We start from the raw sequence: 19,741 nt of genomic DNA, 5'->3' as shown, positions 1-19,741 counted from the left end.
CACCAAGGAGGACAATGCAGCCTGTCCTAATTAGACCTGATAGGCTAGGGTCAGAGGGGAGGTGAGGAGGACTCCCCTATCAGTGGACTAGAGGAGGGGCATAATGGGAGAACAGTGAGGGAGGGTGGGACTGGGAAGAGATGAGGGAGGGGGCTACAAAAGAAATATGAATTTTAAATATTTAGGGATGATTCAAAGTTTTATTGCAAGCAGAAAGAATAGAGGAGGGAGGGTTGGAGAACGGAGAGAGAGACTGGACCTGGAGGGCAGGAGGGAGGAGGCTATGATCTGGATGTAAAGAAAATAAGTAAATACAGTAATTAAAATAGGAAAGAAATAAATCTGTAAAAAATAATAAACAAAAATTTCAACTAGAAAATAAGTTTCTAAAATAATGTCTACAAATATATTGTGACCATTAGAGATTAAAAAATCTCAAAGGCTCAAGAAGTGGATAGGGAGATTACAGGCCACTTTTACAGCTCATGTTACTCCATATACTACTATTCTAATGTGGACAAGATATTATTCAACTTTCTAATCGCATACCTTGAGAGACAAAACCTGACCTTAAAAATAACCCATCCATATTTGAATTATATATGAGCTCTTATGGACCCTGATAGATGACTCAGCAGATTTAAGAGCATACCCTTTTTATGGAGGACGAGAATTCTGTTCCCAGCAAAACTTCTCTAACTGGCTTCTTGGGGTCTGTTTCTTCTTCTGGCCCATGTGGTACTCTGGTCATGTGATCACAAACACATAGAGACTTAATTCAAATATATTTAGACATAATTTAAAAGCTAAACTAAAATGATAAAAAAAAAACCCTCATGTTAAATTGTTTCTATATATTACTATTGTGCTAAAAATTTCAATTATTTTAAGAAGTGAACTAATGACTTGCTGGAGAGAAGGAGCAGCAGCTAAGAGCATTTCCTGCTCCTGCAAAAGACCTACCTCCCTTTGGTTCTAATCATCCAGCTCAAGTGATTTACTCTTGCCAATAACTCCACTTGCAGAGGATCGAAACCCTCTCTGGCACTCATGGCACCTGCTCTGGTTTACATTCACACAAGCATACACATAAATATAAAACTAAATTAATGAAATGAGCCCAAATGAATTTGTTTTGTAAACAGAGAATAATTGACTTTTGTTGTTGTTGTTGTTGTTAAAAAATAAGCAATAGATACCAGATGATGATGTTCCTTTTCAAGACCTATTTATAATTTATTATAAAAATGTTTCATTAGAGAAATATTCCAGTTCATAACTGACTATTTTTACCTCTTGTCATATGGTTATAAATTTTATTAATTTGCTGATGTCAAGTATATAATGAGGCATTGTTAAGTGAATTATCAATACAATAAATCAACTCAGAAAAAATTTAATGAAATTTACATTCAAAATTACTTCATTTGTGGTTTGCCTGTTGAGAAGTGATGGGGGGAGGCTAACATGAACTTTATTACCTGCATTTGGAGCACATCTCCCTGGCATGACTACCTTGCCTGGCCTCGGGTGATGAGGATATACTTAGTTCTGATGTGACTTGATTGCTGGGGAGGATTGATATGGAAGAGATTGTCTCCCCTTTACTGGGGGATAGGGAGAAGGGCAGACAGAAGGAGGAGAAGAAGGAGATGGGAGGATAGGAGGGAGGAAAGGGACACCCTTGGGATGTAAAGTAAATAAACGTAAATAAAATAATTTTTTAAAAAATTACTTCATTTGTATATGACAAAAAAAATTAACTGCAAAATTTCTATTTCCCCAATGTTTTAAATTAAAACAATTATCACAGATTAATATATACAATTTTCAACACTGAAGCTATGACTTCTATCATTTTTTCCTTCTATGATTATTATTGTTATTGATATCATAATAATTACTGGGTGGTTTATTGCATCATATTTTACATTTTGGGATCACTTTACATAAACTGTGAGAGGAGTGTATTGTGGTCTTTCTAATCTTTACATCAGTCTGTGTGTGTGTGTGTGTGTGTGTGTGTGTGTGTGTGTGTGTGTTTATTGAGATGCACATGGAAGTCAGCGGGTAATTTGTAAGCTAAGTTTTCTCCTTCCACCATTTAGATCCTGGGGTCCTAATTCAGATCATCAGGCTTGGTTGTAAGTTTCTTTGCTCACAGAGCCATCTCCCTTGGCCCAAGAATATAATGAATATTTTACACGCATTTACTAATCATGGTATTTCTCATAATTTTAGTTCCATTTCAAACTTGTAATTGTCCCTGGTAAATTTTACTAATCACGGCAAATATGCAGACTCATATGTGTGTGTACGTATATATTTCTCATTTATATCAAGTATTATTCAAATGTTCTCTAGTTGCTGTCTGCCAGTTTTATCCCGATGAAAGTTCAGTGTATCCTATTGTTGGCTATGTTTGTAATTGATACATAGTGAAACTCATCATACAATTGTCTTCATGAATATGCAATGACCTTAACTGTAGACAAAATTAAAATGTGTTATCTAATATTTTTCAACTTTATTATTCACCCTCTAAGGTGTCACTCTGCTACAGTAAAATATCTATGAATGTGAACTAGTATAGTTTTGAAGATTACTGAATCCAGAATTGGGAGATAATAAAAGCACTCTCTTCTGCGTTGGAATTCCAGATAAGAACACCCATAAGTAGCAGAGATAAAAAGAGAAAGTTAGAAATATTTCAAATGCAGAAGGCAATGCACTACTCTGCAGCAATTCTCAATTGTGTTATATATAGAAATCAGATCAGCCATTGTTTTCGAGCCTGCTAAATAAAACTAGCCTGCTGGAATGGCATGCCGCTCGCTTGACCTCTCAGGGCTTCCACAGCAGTATTTAACTGGTGCAAAGCGAGCACTCTTGCAAGTGTCTCCAGTTTACATGCCACACGGCCCTGCTACTTCACACAATGTTCAAAAGGCACAAGTCCCTGGAACGCAAGAGGGAATTTCTATTCCAGGGACTTCCACAGTCCACAATGAGGAATAATACAAGAAATTTCCACTCCTTGTCACAACTTGTACTCTCAGCAGGCCCGCTAAAGACAACTCCAGCAGTCAAACGTTCAAAAACGACTCACTTTGAGATTGAAATACTGGACTCTCATACAAGAAAACAGATATGTATTCTGGATAAGGTAAGGTTTGTTCATTTTTTTAAATGTTTCTTGTTAGGCTCAAAATTACTGACTTTACTATTTGATGTCAGGACTTTGCTAACTGTATTTCTAAATCTCAAACTTAATTATTGAGTGAAAAAGAAGATGCCTTATATACTGTACCAAGAAGAAACATTTGCTGCATTCTCATGCTCAACTTAAAATAATCGTTTTAACTGATATGATTTATGTTGCATTTCCTGTAATATTGCCCACAATCCAGAAGTAAAAAAATATTTAGAGCAAAACTCAGATTGCATAAAATATTTTCCTTTCACGCTTTTTAAGCAATAAAATGTACATCATTTTAGACGTGTTTGTAGAGAAGAGGAAGTAAAACCAATGAAAGTTAAAAGTATTTAGAAATATCTAAAATGTAGGCATTTTAGCATACTGTTTTGGGTTGATTATTTTTCTGAAGTTTTCATCTTTTTAAAGAGCATTCTTCACATTCTTAAAGAGTATAGCTTATTCGTGCCTCACATCTCTGCATCTGCATACCCAGATGTTTCAAGAAGAATGTTACTATCTGAATATCATAGATTAGCAAATTGAAGTATGAACACGTGCTCATTGAGGTGTAAGTACATGTATCATGTCCCAATATATTTTTCATTTATTTCAAAAGGCAAAACCTTCATTACAAGAGTGATATTTTCCAAATAATTTATTTATTTGGTTTCATGGAAATATTGTTGGTTGTTGTTTGTCTAAACAAACTGTACAGTCACTTAACTGTATTTAACCATGCTGCAAGTGAGCTGCTAGAGAAGAGCACTGCTCACTGCTCTTCATAACTGTCAAAATATTATTTATTTTCAAATTGTGCTAGGATTGGTAGCTTCCTAGTTGAACAAAATGATTTCATTTTAGGCACAAAAGAAATATTAAGATGTCATATTTTCATACAGGTCACAAGTAACACTAAGGAGACTCCAACAATCTATTTCTATACAATTGAAGATCATATACACCTATATTTCTGTAAGGGAGAAATGTGTTTTATCTTAAAGAAAATTTGATATATATATATATATATATAATTTCTGTTTAATATTAAAAATATTTTCTTTGATTTTTGATACAATGCTTTCAGGAATAAGAAAACTGTTAAAACTTTAAATCTCAGCCAGACAGAGCTGGCAATTGCAATACTTTACTATAAAAAGTCTCACTGCATAAAAAGTGCACGAATGAAAAAAAAGCAATCGAACAAAAGAGCAGGGAATAACTTACAAATTGTTACCTTAAAATGATGAGAAATTTAAAATATTGCTAATTATTGCTCTCAAACCTGATATTTTCTTTGAAGAAATGAGAATAAACTTCACTTACTTAGATATGAATTAAATTGGAAGAAAACCAGAAACCTACTCTCTTAGGAATTCCACACATCAACTGTCAAAATCCTAGGACTTGTCTTTGGAGTGGTAAGATTTCATAGGGATCAACCCCATATTCACTTTGGATTCCTCACCATCCTATTTTTATTTTCTTTCATCCATTCACCTGTTGTTCCACTGTTCTTTTATTTTTTTTTCTTACTGAAAATTCAACCCAGATCACAGCCCATGTTATGCCAGTCACTTACTGTAAGCTGCCACTGCCATACATGCTGTAAGAGTTTGAGTAATTAAATCAAATCTCTGATTTCACATTAAGAAGAGGAGGGTCTTTTGATGTTGTTTTTATTTTTTTGTTTCATGGTTTGTTTGTTTGTTTGCTTTGCTTTATGCCATAATTTGTTGTCCTTTAATGGTTTCAAATAGCTTGAATTTTTAATCATCATAGACTGATTTTGTTTGTGGTTTTATACTTTACTGTCTTACTCTATGGGGTAAATATGAAGTGTTCCATTCCTCTTAGGACTTGCTTTGAGTGTTCATGTTGTCACCCTCAGTGCTCCTCTCTTTTTACTCTATCCATGTCTATCTCACCTGGGCCTTTATCTTCCACACTTTCCAGAACTGGAACTTGCAGAGTCATCAGTGCAGCTGTCCAAGAGACTGCTGAATCCCATCCTCATGACCATGTTGTTACAGTGGGAATGCAGCATACTCTGTTATTTATCAAGTAGAAGTTTTCTCAAGACACTTGTATTGAATTCCACAAAGATTTTATTTCTGTAGTATTTCTTTGGTGATTTGAAAAAAAAAAATCTCTGCTGATTCATCATCATTCAACTCATTGTTATTTATAATCAAAGCTATCTTTGTCTCTTTAACATCGTCATCATTATCATCACTTCACCAATATCTTCTGTCTATCTGTGTCTTTTATAGGCATGCCTAATTTAGCCTATCTGAAGCTGATATTATATGGGACATCTTATGATAGTGACTTAAACATAATGTGAAATATTTTTAATTATACTCATGATTTGGATAGGCAATGTTGGTCCATATAAACTTGAAGAAAAAAGCCTAACAAATCTAGTTCTACTACTTTATGTTTATGACTTGACATGATATTTGATATCTTTAGTTTAAAATAGTATTATCAAATGCCATGAGCGGACTCTATCTAGATCTCGCACTAATTAGCTTCCCTAGAGATCTCCAAGTAAATAAATGGAAACCACCCTTCAAATAACTCTCCAGATACTCATGGGAGTCCTGATTCATCTCTTAATCTCACACCCCACGCAATCCATCTTCTTGACAATACCTTCAAAGTATATCCAGACTCTGACAGATCCCTGCCACTTCCACTGCCAGCTCGCTTAAATCTTCACCCTTCATTTGTCACTATCACCTACAGTGTATTCCCTACATGGCAACCAGAGGTAGCTGTTAAATTGTGTCAGATAATACACTCTGCCTGGCAACTAGGCTTTGCATTCTTTTTCGTTTTCACTGTCACATTTTCCCACAGGCTGTTCCTAATTTTGAAACTTCAGTACAAACCAAAATGTCTCCTTTCCCCCAATTTTCTACAGATGTTACTATATGACACTATTTTTCCATTTATTTTTTGGTCTGGCAATAGTACGTTGGATTCACAAACTGAGAGGTTTTATTGTTTCTTTCACTTCTGAATCTTCAGCATTTAAATCATAGCTTGGCACACTTCTAAGCAATTCACGTTTAGGTAATGACTCCCACTGAAATAGAGAGTATGGATATTGCTATCTTGTTCTAAAGTGACAGTGTTTAATTGGAACACTATAAATAAAGGATGCACATTTTGCTATTTTCTAGCTATATTTAAAGCAGATGTAAATCTATTCCCATACAAACACATGTCTTGACATCATTCTATCAAAGATTTCTCTTTATTTTTCCCAAAGATGGTTGGAAAAATTTATCTTTAAATTCATATATAATTAATAAGTAGACAGCTTTATTCTGATGGCAAAGCCTGTCACAATCCTCATGAATCATCTAGAGATGTTTACATAACTTTTTTCATGAATGACTAAAATAACAAATAATTAATGATGATACAAAGAAGAATTTTAAAAATACATTGTTAAGTGGCATTCCTAAGACATTTACTGGAACATCAAATATAAGAGACTATATATAAATATGTTTTAAGGAAATGGAGAATTATTAACATTTAGCTCCTATGGTTGTCTCCTTTATCTAAAAATGTCAGAAGCTTATCTGCTGCTAAGTCACTTATTCAAGAGCAGAGCAAGGACATAAAGCACAGCGAGTGATGGATGGTCCAGTGTCTTCCCATTCTGTTTTGTTTGATCTTTATTCAAAAGAGAAGAGGGTCCTTCCTTTTCTTTTATTCTATATCTGCCCTTAGCTTCAACATAATCTTTCTGAAGATTTCATGGAAATAAAGCACTAACACTACTCCATTAGTTCAAATGTGACCTACTGTTACAGAACCATGGAGATAATAATGGAATTAGATTGCCTTACAAAGAGTGTCTTTAAATAGTTTGCCCAAAATTCTGAAAATTCTTAACTGTGATAGTATCACTTTAAAAAAAGTCTTGAAAATTATAATCTTTTTCTTTTTTATATTAATTAAAGTTTTTCCCAGCTGTAGCACTCTTCCCCATTCCCTCCCAATCCTACCCTGCCTCCCTCATCTACTGCCACGGCCCTACCTAAGTCCACTGATAGGGGAGGTCCTCCTCCTCTTCCATCTGACCCTAGCTTATCAAGTCTCATCAGGCCTGCTGCATTGTCTTTGTCTGTGGCCTGGTAAGGCTGCTCCCCCTTCAGGGGGAGGTGATCAAAGAGCCAGCCACTGAGTTCATGTCGGAGACAGGCCCTGTTCCCATTACTAGGGAACTCACTTGGACACTGAGCTGCCATGGGCTACATCTGTGCAGGAGTTGTAGGTTATCTCCATGATAGTCCTTGGTTGGAGTATCAATCTCAGAGAAGACTCTGGGCTCAGATATTTTGCTCTCTTGGTGGAGCTCCTGTCCCTTTCTGGTCTTTCTATCTCTCCATTCTTTCAAAGATTCCCTATACTTTGGCCATGAGTCTCAGCATCTGCTTTGATACACTGTTAGCGAGAGTCTTTCAGAGGTCCTCTGTGGTAGACAACTGACCTGTTCCCTGTTTTCTACCTCTTCCGATGTTCATCCAGTTTGCCTTTCTGAGTGAGGATTGATCATCTTACCCAGGGTTCTCCTTTTTGTTTAGCTTATTTAGGTGCTCAGATTTCAGTATGTTTATCCTATATTATATGTCTAATATCCACTTATTAGTGACTATATACCATGTGTGTTTTCTGCTTCTGGGATACCCACCATTCGCCTGCAAATTTCATGATTTCTTTCTTTCTTTTTTTTTTTTTTTTTTTTTTTTTTTTTTTTATTGCTGAGTAGTATTCCATTGTGTAAAAGTACCACAATTTCTGTATCCATTCCTCAGTTGAGGGATATCTGTCTTGTTTTCAGATTCTAGCTATTATGAACAAAGCTGCTAAGAACATGGTTGAGCAAATGTCCTTGTTGTGTACTTGAGCATATTTTGGATACATGCCTATGAGTGGTATAGCTGGATCTTGAGGAAACACTATTCCTAATTGTCTGAGATTGATTTCCAAAGTAGTTGTACAAGTTTACATTCCCACCAGCAATGGAGGAGGGTTCCCCTTTCTCCACATCCTCTCCAGCATGTATTGTCACTTGAGTTTTGATCTTAGCCATTCTGACTGATGTAAGGTGAAATCTCCGAGTCATCTTGATTTGCATTTCCCTGCTGACTAAAGATGTGGAGTATTTCTTTAATTATTTCGTTGCCATTCAAAATTCTTCTATATAGAATTCTGTGTTTAGCTCTGTACCCATTTTTTTAATTGGATTACTTGATTTGTTGCTTTTTAACTTCTATAATCTTAACTTAATATGCTCTAAACTGGAAATGGAATTTTTCTTACATTGACTTCTGGCTTTCTTCCCCCAGATTTCATATTTATACCACTAACAGGTTTTTGTGTCTTTTCTTTTTTTTTCTTTTCACTTTTTACCAGCACCCCCTAAGCTCTTCCCTCTTTCTTCCATACTCATCCTTTCTGTTTTTTTCTAAGTCCTCTTTCCTTTATTTTCTATGATATAGAACAATGCAACTTGCTGCTTATGAATATTTAATTCAGATATATCAGAATGTTATTGGAAACTTGAGAGTGTTTTTACTGGTTATTGTCAAACATACCTTTTCCTAAAAATCAAATATTACAGTTTACCCTTTATAGTATAGAAAACACTAATATAGGCACTTACCCTACAAGGAAGATGAAGAGCCTTATATAGTTTATATTTTTACATACATGAAATAAAATAGCATTATTCAAAATATAAACATGAATAAAACATAAGCCTTAAATCAGTATAACAATAAATCCAGACTTAATAGTTCTTCAATTTATTTTATTGAAAGTAGATTCCTCCCTGAAATAGTACATCCTGACCACATTTTCTCTTCTCTCAACTCTTCCCAGCCCATCTCCCATATCTGAGCTCCCGAATTCCACATCCAGCATTTCCTTTCAGAAAAGAGCAGGCCTCCAAGAGACAAAGCGATATACAACAAGGCAAGGCAAAGGCCCTCAAACTGGTTAAGGAAAACCCATAGCACAAACATTATTATAAAAACGTATTTCCATTTTAAATTTCCATGGCACTTTTATTTGACATGTAACACTGGTGTATATTTATAGGTGTAGTGGGCTGCTCTGATAGATGTATGCATTGTGGAATAGTATATCAGGCTATTTGGCGTATCTATTACTACAAATACCAATCACAGTTTTCTGTGGAGAGCATTTAAAAATCCTCTTTTGCTAATTTTTAATTTTTGGTGCTTTATTATAAAGTATATTCAGCTTGATATGGAAAACCTTCCATAACTTGTTAAATGTGACAGCTATTTAAAATCAATTTTAAACCTAAAGACCAACCAATATCTTCTTTCTCCATCAACCCATTCCCCACAGGAGCCATCTTCATAAGTTTAATTATTAAATAAGTTATTATTCTGTGCATTTAACTAAATTATGTCTTCATTTGCCTTTAAATATATTATCACAGAAGAAAAAACTTTATGATTAAACTATGTATTGGCTGTTAACATTTTCTAATATCTTTTACATCCATGAGAGAAGCAGGCTACCACAGTCTACCCCTTCAGCGGGTTTTCAAAGCCTCTCTGCATTGACAAGTAGGGTAGTGATAACCGATTACTTGTTTATAAGTAGATACTGTCTTCAATAAGCGTTTAATTGATCTACTCTGTGTTTTTGAAAATAGGTTAACTCATAAAATCTTAATTATTATCTTGATTGAATTGCCTTTCCTGTAGAAATTAAGTATGGCAGAAAATGTCAGGAATAAAGAAATCTATGTGAGTGAAAAATCAAGTATTCATGGAGTGCATAACGATGTGGGAAGCAGGAAACTCTCTTGAAGGAATAACATGCTCATGTGTATGATGACAGTGAATAGTGAGCCAGATGGAGAGAAAGGAGATGATATGGCAGACGTCTAGGAAGTACATGGTGTACTTGGCTGATCATGGCGATGGACGGGGAGGGTGCAGACAAGATGCTGGTTTGCTTCCTGGAGCTGTTACAGACCTTGGATTGACATAATTTGCTGGCCTGAATGGTATTTAATTGTTTGTTACTTTTCCTCTTGCTCAGAGAAATAGAAAGCATTACATGCACAGAAATACATACATAACACTCACATATGAAAATTATACATTAAAATAGAAAATTTGTAAGTATATATATGCATGTGTACATATATATATGTATATATATATGTATAACTTAATGTGATTTCTTTGCTGAATTAATAAGAGTATGTTAGGTTGTTATTAGAGAAGAAGCCCTGTCTGGAATTAGTATGAAGACCAATAGGGAGGTGTTTTGCTTGGAAGTCTTTATTTTGTAGATAGAAGATCTTTGGGGCTGGAAAGATGGCTCAGAGATTAAGAGTACTGGCTGTTCTTCCTAGAGGTCATGAATTCAATCCCCAGCAACCACATCATGGCTCAGAACAATCAATAATCAGATCTGGTGCCCTCTTCTGGCATGTAGGTATATGTTCAGGAAGAATGCTGTATAGTTAATAAGCAAATAAATCTTTAAAAAGATCATCTTTGGGAAAAAAAGCTTACTTGTTCAACTTCAATCTTTCTCTGTGTTCTCACATAACAATATTGATTTTATTTTTAATTAGTATGTATGTATTTTTCTCTTCCCCTCCTCTCTCTCTCTCTGTGTGTGTGTGTGTGTGCGTGTGTGTGTGTCTGTGTGTGTCTGTGTGTGTATGTGTTTGTGACCTGCCTGAATTATGTGGGTACAGGTGCCTCTGGAGACCAGAGGTTTCAGATTTCATGAATTGGAGTTATATGTAATTAAAACAACCCTGCACGGGTACTGGGAATCAAACCAGGGTCACAGTCAATGGTAACATGTTATCTAATGACAGAACCATCTTTCCACTTCCCACTCTGTCCTCATGACACTGTCAGGTTTGATGCCACCAAAACCAGTATTGCATAGGAAAAATTTACACCTAAGGAAGTTTGTTTGCCAGCTTGAGCAGCAATTTTGGCTATCTCTGGACAACATTCCCTGTGTACTGAACCTGAGGAAATACTCCCCGGGAAGATGTCATTCTGATTGATACAGGTCTCTGGTTAATCACAGATGACTTTTCAGTCCACCTAACCAGCATCTGGCATCCTACGAAAGCAAAGGTTTCATTTACACACGCTCCCAATTCAAACACATAATATAAATGGTTTCGATAGTGTCTGGAAGTAATCCCAAATTTCCTTCTGAAAAGTTATAAGCCAGGTCTCCATTTCCTTGACCATCATATCTTCAAAGTTTCTTCTGAACAATAAATTAAATTCTCAACACTCAAGATCTTTTTTTAGCCAAAAGCATGAAAATCTTTCCATAATCCTCCCCCAAATTAACATGGACAGTTCAAGCAAAGTAATACCCTAATTTCTGTTACTCATTATTGCTCTAGTTTGCTTTCTCTTGGCTGTGGTAAAAAACTGACTAAAACAAATTGTGAAAGAAAGACATTATTTCATCCTATAGCTTAATTCTGTCATCAATGGAAGCAGTGACAGGTACTCGGGCTTGTAGCAGAAACCTTGGAAGGACACTGTGTACTGTTTAGTTTCCAAGGCCCATGCAGTGTGCTTTCTTATACAACCCACGACCATCTGTGCAGGAATGGCGCAGCTTACAGTGGGTTCGACCCTATCATTAGTACATCAAGGAAATCCCTGAATATACACTCACTGGCCAATCTGATTGACAGAATTCCTCACTACAGGATCTTTCTGTCAGTGACTCTAGTTTATGTCACATTAACAAAACTTAAGCAGCACAGATGGGTAGGGTCCAAGTAAAGACTAATATTTATACTAAACATGTTCATCTCATAGGGGTATTACACTGCATGTTGGTATGTGAAGTTTATGTTCTCAAATGCCCTAATTTTATAGTATTAGTGAAAGACTCCCAGGAGCCTATCTAGACGGGGAGACCCCGCTTCCCAAGGAACAGCGAGACCAGCCTTCGGATGCAAGCCGCAAGAGGTTTATTTTGATACACGGGTACCCGGGGCGACCAAGCCTATCGGAGGACTTGCGCACCTCTCGGTTGGGGTGACGGGTTTTTATAGGGCTCAGGAGCAGGAGGCGTGGTTACAGAAGCGAGAAGCATACTTACAGGGGTCTGATTGGGTGGTTTGAACAAAGCCGTAGTTAAGTCACGTACCCAGAACAGGGAAGGCGGGAAGGCAGATTGTGAGCCAAGTCACGTACCCACCCGGAACCGGGAAGGCGGAAAGGCAGATTGTGAGCCGAGTCACGCACCCACCGGGAACCGGGAAAGAATGCAGCGAGGTAGCTCTTGCTATACCGCGCCTACTCTACATAGTGTTAACAATCGCTGCTTATCTTTTGGTCTTTCATTAGAAGCAGAGAAACGATTGAAATTTATACATATAAATTATACATACAGATATAGATACATAATCGGCATAATGAAGTCACAGAAGATCCACCCAGTCCTAAATTACCCATAATTGAAATAATTTACACTTAGCCATAATACTCGGTCTAACTGACTAGCTATATGATAAGAATTAAAAGTTTCTTAGTTAAAATATTATGTGAAGGTATACTCATTAAGATTTGTTGAATTGGCTGTTGTCAAATATCCTCAAAAAATATTTTGCAGTGCTATAATCCTAAAAATCGTCATCCCATCTTCATCTTCTCCTTCTCTCACTTTCTTTTTTTTCTCTCTGACTTGCTTATATACACTTTCTTCAACAAGTATTCATCCTTCTGTTTTAATGGGCTCTTCCTTGCGGATTTAATCACCATCGATTAAGAAGTAAAGAAAAAGAGCCCCTTACAGTATATTTATAGTATACATGCAGAATCTTTATTGTTATATTTATCCTCTAAAAGCTAAAGCATAGCAACTATTTACATATCATTGTCATACATTAGGTATTTAAAGTAATTGAATAAAGGCTAAAAGCAAATGAGAGGAAGTACATGGGATCTTTGGGGACCATTTGGTGTAAAAGCCTGAATGTCAATCTGTGTTGATATGTGAGGAAATTCCTGAAACCACCTAAGGGAACACTGAGTACTGAATATCTTCCAGAAGTGAGCCGCTGTCTCCGATCCTAGCTTGAAAATCACACCCAACCAACGAAAATCCATACTCTTAAGATATTCCTCTTATTAAGAGCAATAAGGACATACAAATAATTTGACACAAGTAAACATAAGACAAGTTTTTGTTTTTAAGTATGAACAGGGTACTTAATGAAGTCAGCTAGAGTGGCTCTTTGTTTGTTTTCCTTTGTAGGGGTGGTGAGGACAAACGTCAGGCCTTTTACTTACTAGGTAAATGCTTTACCACTGAGCTAAATCTCCAGCCCGAGGCTGCCACTTTTTTTTTTTTAATGGAATAAATTTAAAATAACTATAGAAATCTCTTCCTGCTAATATTTCCAGTGTCTCCAAAACACAGAAATGTCATCAGGGCGATATCTTTGACAGTAGTGGAAACAGTTATAGCCTCTAAGCGTTCTACACTTTTGACCTTCTAAGCTTTGACAGAAGCCACAATGCAATAAAGACACCTTAGAGGAGCTTAGACAGGAAAGCCAAGTAAACGTTCCCACCCACTTAAGAGCTTTCCAAGTGCAAAATTTCTCAGGCACCAAATCACAAGGATATCACATCTTACTGGTGGATTTTCAAGCTGAATTTCATCAAATAATCCCTGTTGAGCTGCTAAGATTTAAGAAAGTAACTGGATCCCATGGGGCTATTACAGCGTGATGTGTTTAAATGTCTCTGTCTTCTCATTTCCAGAGATTCATTTTGAACTGCTTGCATTTGGTATTGTTCTTTCTTTAACTAAAGGATTGTTGTACTTCTGTTTTCATTCTCTTTTCACTTTGTGTAAAACAGGAATTAATTATTTATTGTCCAGTCCTGTGGCCAATTATTTTTTCACATTGTATGTGTTTTTAATTTTTTATTTTAATTATTATCATTTATTACAATTTATTCACTTTATATCATGGTTGTGGCCTCCCCCCTTGTCTCCTCCCAACCCCAGCTTTCCTCCTTCTTCTCTCCTTATGTCTCTCCCCTAGTCCACTGATGGGGAGGACCTCCTCCCCTTCTATCTGACCTTGTGAGTTTTTAAAGCTTCTGAAAAGGTCATTTAAAATTATTTCATGTTTGAAGGCTTCCAACTTGGCAATTATCCATTATTTGATTTTGAAACTCGTATTCTAATGTAACCTTTTCTAGCAAAGTATTTGATACATTTTTGTCTTAATGGTCACTTATTTGTCTATACAGGTTTATGCATCACTGGATATAGATTTACTACCTCATCACTAAGGAAAAAGTTACAAACTGAACTTAATTTAATCATAATTTATGTATACAGTAGTGACATTAATTCTACTCTGATCATGGGAATACTTCAAAAATCTAAAATTATTTTAATTTCTGCATTTCTTTTTTTAGTTTACTGTTTTATTCTCTACTTTTAGTAATTTTTTCCATAATTTAGTAGTACTATTATGGCACTGTTTATAATCAAATTTATTCAGATGTATGTGTTTTTGAAACTTCTAAGACACATATTTTAAAGAAATTGACATCCATATTACTGTTCAACTTCTTGACAGAATGGCATACTTGATATCAACTGAAGGATTATTATAATATATAAATGTTTAAATATAGAAGTAGAAGAAGCACATATTTACATATGCATATGTACATATCAATATCTATCAAGTACACAGAAAATTTATACTTATCATCCATTTTCAGGTTTAATGTATTAAGAAATAATAATACAATACAAATTTCCTGCAATGTCAACCCCCTCACCTTTTGAGAGACTTTATGTAGCTCAGGCTGGACTCATGCTTGAAATGTTTCTGAAGCTGACTTGTTGAATCCTTTGCCTTTATTGCTTAAGTGCTAGAATTATGGGATTACCCATCACATCCAGTTTATGTGGTACTGGGGAGCAAACATAGGTTTTCACACCTTTAAGCAAACATGAGGTGATTTAGATCCCTAGCCCCAGAGAAGTAGATAGGAACTACTAAGATAAGAACATAGATCAACGGATTCTGTGTCTGGAGAGCTAAATCTTACACTATGAATCTGTTTCACTTTCCCATAACCTCTTTGAAGTTCTTGACCCCATTCACAATTCACTATTTTGTAGTCCTTGTCTTATGCTTCAGATAAATTAGCTTTTCAGAGAATATTATAATAGGATTTCTAGTTTTGGGAGAAATCATATTTTCTTCTTTTGTTTTGTTTTTGAGCTTGTATCTTTGTATGTGAGTTAAAATATTTATGGTGTTTCTTGATGTTGTGTGGGTGCTGAGTTCTTTGATTGCTGTTATCAAATCTGAAACATCATATATAAGTCTAATGGGATGGCTTTTAGTCTTGGGATGGCTTGAGTTTTAGTGTTCAAATTCCAACTGACCACAGGTTTGAAGTGCTGGTTCGAAATCTAGGATCACACCCCAAGCAGTCCCAGGTAAGTTATGTGTGTAGTAATGATTGTAAGATATTAATTAGGGAAATTGTACTGACTCTTGAGTTTTATATGGTAGTGTCAGAGATTCAGCTCTATGGAGCATGGAAAGAGCAGAATAAGGGCTAATCTATGTTCTAACATAGATGGCAGTGAGTCTCCAGGTAATAGAATGACCTGGAAGGAAGAACAGAAGTGGTCAGCAAAGTACCCTACTTTTGGTTATTGGTACTTTAAGGAGATCAGAATGGAGGAAATTAAGGAGGCTATAGAGAGCTTACACTGGTCTCCACTAAAGGTGGTAGCCATGGGGGTCCCTAGAAGAATGTGAGTCTGATGGGGGGGTAGTCACAAAGGAATGGGGAGAATGGTTGAGAAAAGTAGCAAATGAAGAACTAAGGGAAGTCTGTCTGTACAGGATTGACAGCAGCATCCCAAGGAGATGGGGCAGGACCAAGGAGAATGTAGTGAAATTTTGGAAATGAGAAATATAATACAAACTATGAAGATCAGAATGGAGGTATGGAAGGCAGGTACAGGCAGCCTACCCAGGTCCTAGCCAATGGGTGTTAGCTTCGCTAATATAAAAACCTTAACAGTACTAAAATATTGGTCATAGTCTAATTAAACAGAAAAGATAAGATAAAAAAGATACATTCAACGTTTAACTGTAGTTTAAGAATAATATAATGCAAGGCATTTGAATAATTATTTTTTGCATGATTTCTCATGCCTATTTTTATTTAACTATTTAAAAATCACCATATTTACAAATCAAACAAACATGATAAACACATACACATATAATCATTATATATTTCACCAATCTTTTAAACATACTTGTTACAGGTGATCATTAGAATGTATTCTCCAATACTTCACATAAGTAAGTGTAAAGAATGAATGGTGAAAAGGATTTTGAACTCAGAAAATTGATATGAACAGAAAGCCCAGAAGCGCTATTGCTGGAGCCTGCCTGCAGAGCCGAACAGTTCTTGAGTGGGGAGTGAGGACTGAAATAATTCAAGCAAGTCACACTATACACGGGATCAGCTCGAGAGGGCTGTCAGTAAGACTATAGCAAGAGTTTATTCTACAATTCCCTTTTATAGGCCAAGCAAAAACAAGACACATCAACTTGTTTTCTAAAACTACTTCCCTATTGTCAGGAGCCGTGACTCAGTGGCCTGCTTTGATATTTAAATCTCAGCAGAGAGATGGCTTTTAGGAGGCCTTTACTAATGGCAGAGGAGAACTTGCAAGTCTATCTCCTTTTGTTTGTGACAACAGGTGGGATAGCTTGTGAGGGTTACACCTCTTCCTCAGGCTCCTTGTGCAAATTAACCTATTGTTCTGAGATGTTTTACTGGCTAAAAGTAACTCCTCAAAAAATAAAGTGGTCAGAAGGCTGGAGGCAGAGGAGGAGGCAGAGACTTGAGACTTGCTGCTGGCACTGCTTGCTGCAGCAGTCTGCCTTTTGCTGTGGCTGTAGAGTCTGGACCTTTAAAAAGTTTCCTGTGTGCTGTGTGTTTATTTTATTAATTTTAATCCTCACTCCCAACTCAAGAACCATTCAACTCTGCCCGGCTGGCTCCGGCACCCTATAGCAGATATGGCCCAAGGTCACACAAACAAGTTTAAAGGAACTTGGTGAAACAACCACTTTTCTGTCTCAAGGTGAAGACCAGGGTGAAAACATATTTTTCGCTGAACAACAAAGCAGCTTGACAAACAAACAGCTCTACACACACTGTGATGGCTTGATGTGTTCCTGTGAATTGGTTAGCTTCAGTCACTTCCCAATGTAAATAAACAAATTGTATTCTTTTTAAACGATTTATTTTTAGTAATTACAGCTAAAATATGGTCAACCCACCTTGTATGTGTTTTAGTCTGCCTTTAATGTATTCAGTTGAGGGTTCTTGTTCAATATTTTAGCCTAAAGTCATTCATGAGATCTTGTAAGTCGCTTGTCTCACAACAGTTCTATGTATTATAAATTTTGTAATGTCTCTTCTGTATGAATCAGATTTACATCATACAGCACCTATCTCTCAATAAGTCATTTTGCTTTGATTTAATGGGTCGTACATTTACTCAATATTTTCTTGATCATTGAAGACAGAAATCTAATAATTTGAACAAATGAAATTTTAAGAAATATGTATAGAGGAACATACTGATTGGACTTAAACTGCTATAGCTATATATAAATAAAGGTTTTCAAAAATAATATTATTAATTATTATATTACTTGTTAAAATAGATGTCACAAGTTACTCCAAAATATAAATTTACTGATATTTTACCTATGCTAACATATTTTCTTAAATATTTGTATAGCAGAAATTATCAATTTTTTCTTATAATTGTTTTTCGTTCTTGCAGGTGACTCAAACATCAACTATTCATGATGTCAAACAAAAGCTTCACAAAGCATGTGAGTTTTATTTATCTATTAAAATATATGTTAACTTATTTTCAAATTGGCTCAAATTTGTCTTTAAGAACAAGCTTAGTCATATACAAGTACACAAAAGCTATATTTTAAAAGAGATCTGATTAATAATTTAATAATTAGTAATTCTTGATAATAAAGACTCTCATATTTGATATTTTTGATGCTTTAGTATTCAACATTTTTTTTAGTAGTGAGTATGCCAAGTATTTAGGAGCCAGGTGCTTATGCACTGAACAATATCCCAAGAAATATCTTTAATTTTCAGTGAAAGTGTATATAAAATTGTTTTAACTCATGTTTCAACCTTCTGTTCTGTAAGAAACTTTTTAATACCTAAAAGCATTAACTTAAAATATATTTCTTCCATATTATAACAAAAGATTAGACAATGATTTTATTCCAGGTATTTAAATCGATTAAATTTATTCCACATAAAACTTATTTTGCAATGTTATAAATGATAATGCCTAAACTTAGTAGTGGTTCTGTACTGTGCTGTAAACAACCCTCCATAATTTCCATGAAAATATTCATATTCTGCACATTTATAATTTTATATCTAGCTTCTACACTGATATTTATTCTAATTGTCAAAAACAGTGAAACAGAATGACTGTTTCTATATGATTTTTAGTATATTATTAGAATATGGGTTTTTGTATAATAAAGAAAATTAAGCCAATGTTAGAGACATTTTCCTTTTTCCTTTTTATTGAAAAGTGAATTTTTTCAATGACAAGAACAAAGCCACCTCTAGATTTGAGAGAGGAGGACAGGATGGCACCCTCTCTGTCCTGGGGCCTCAGCTTGTCCTCAGATATTGAGGACATTAGGGTGGAGTGGAGCTCTAGAGAAGGTTGTTTGGTGGCCACAGCTTAGTTTCTTTAGTGAACGCCATGTTTTACTCGAGACAAGAGTGACAGCTTTCATTTTAGACAAACGTTTGCCAAATAGAGGATTCTCCACAGGCATAGCTCCCTTCTGTCATGTAGGTTCTTCCCCAGTGTGCTGCATCTATTACTTATGAAACTACGTTGATACATCATAAGGTCCCAATGCTTTGAGGTTTAATATAGGTCATTATATTTTATTCTTATATTCAAGGTGTATTTTTACTATTTTTATTCGACAGAACATGTGTTTCGGGGAACATATTTGAATTCGTAAATTAATGTATTGATTGTATGTATTAAAAACAAGGTAAAACCAAAACAATAATTAAATTGTTTATTTTAGGAGAAATAGAAAATTTTATTAATACTGTTCTGCATGATATGACTACTTCAGTGACAATGAAAATTGTAACATAATTCATAAAAATACCCATATAGAAGATTCAGTGTGCATTGTAAGAATCAAAAATAAAATATATATGACAAGAGATGTCAATTAGTTAAAACAGCTAAAATGTACAAACATTTTGGAGTATTTGCTTAAAACATATTATTAAGAAACATATGTGATGAAGAATATAATTATTGTACAAGTGTTTATCATTCAAGTTGCTTTGTGAAGGTGAGTTTTGATATTTTACCTTA

The 19,741-nt window shown here is 35.3% G+C and overlaps 1 protein-coding gene across 1 annotated transcript in view; it reads left to right on the top strand.

Annotated features, from left to right (window-relative positions):
• Positions 1-2,938: 2,938 nt before the first annotated feature.
• The window catches only part of Tecrl (trans-2,3-enoyl-CoA reductase like), a 76,912-nt gene continuing 60,109 nt past the window's right edge, over positions 2,939-19,741 (top strand). The window contains exons 1-2 of the mRNA XM_060378730.1: positions 2,939-3,166; positions 18,131-18,182. Coding sequence (XP_060234713.1) covers positions 2,939-3,166; positions 18,131-18,182 — 280 coding nt within the window. The remainder of the gene's footprint in view (positions 3,167-18,130; positions 18,183-19,741) is intronic.

Source organism: Meriones unguiculatus, chromosome 3, assembly GCF_030254825.1.
Source record: "Meriones unguiculatus strain TT.TT164.6M chromosome 3, Bangor_MerUng_6.1, whole genome shotgun sequence".
Lineage (NCBI taxonomy): Eukaryota > Metazoa > Chordata > Mammalia > Rodentia > Muridae > Meriones > Meriones unguiculatus.
This window is presented reverse-complemented; position numbering and strand designations above follow the sequence as displayed.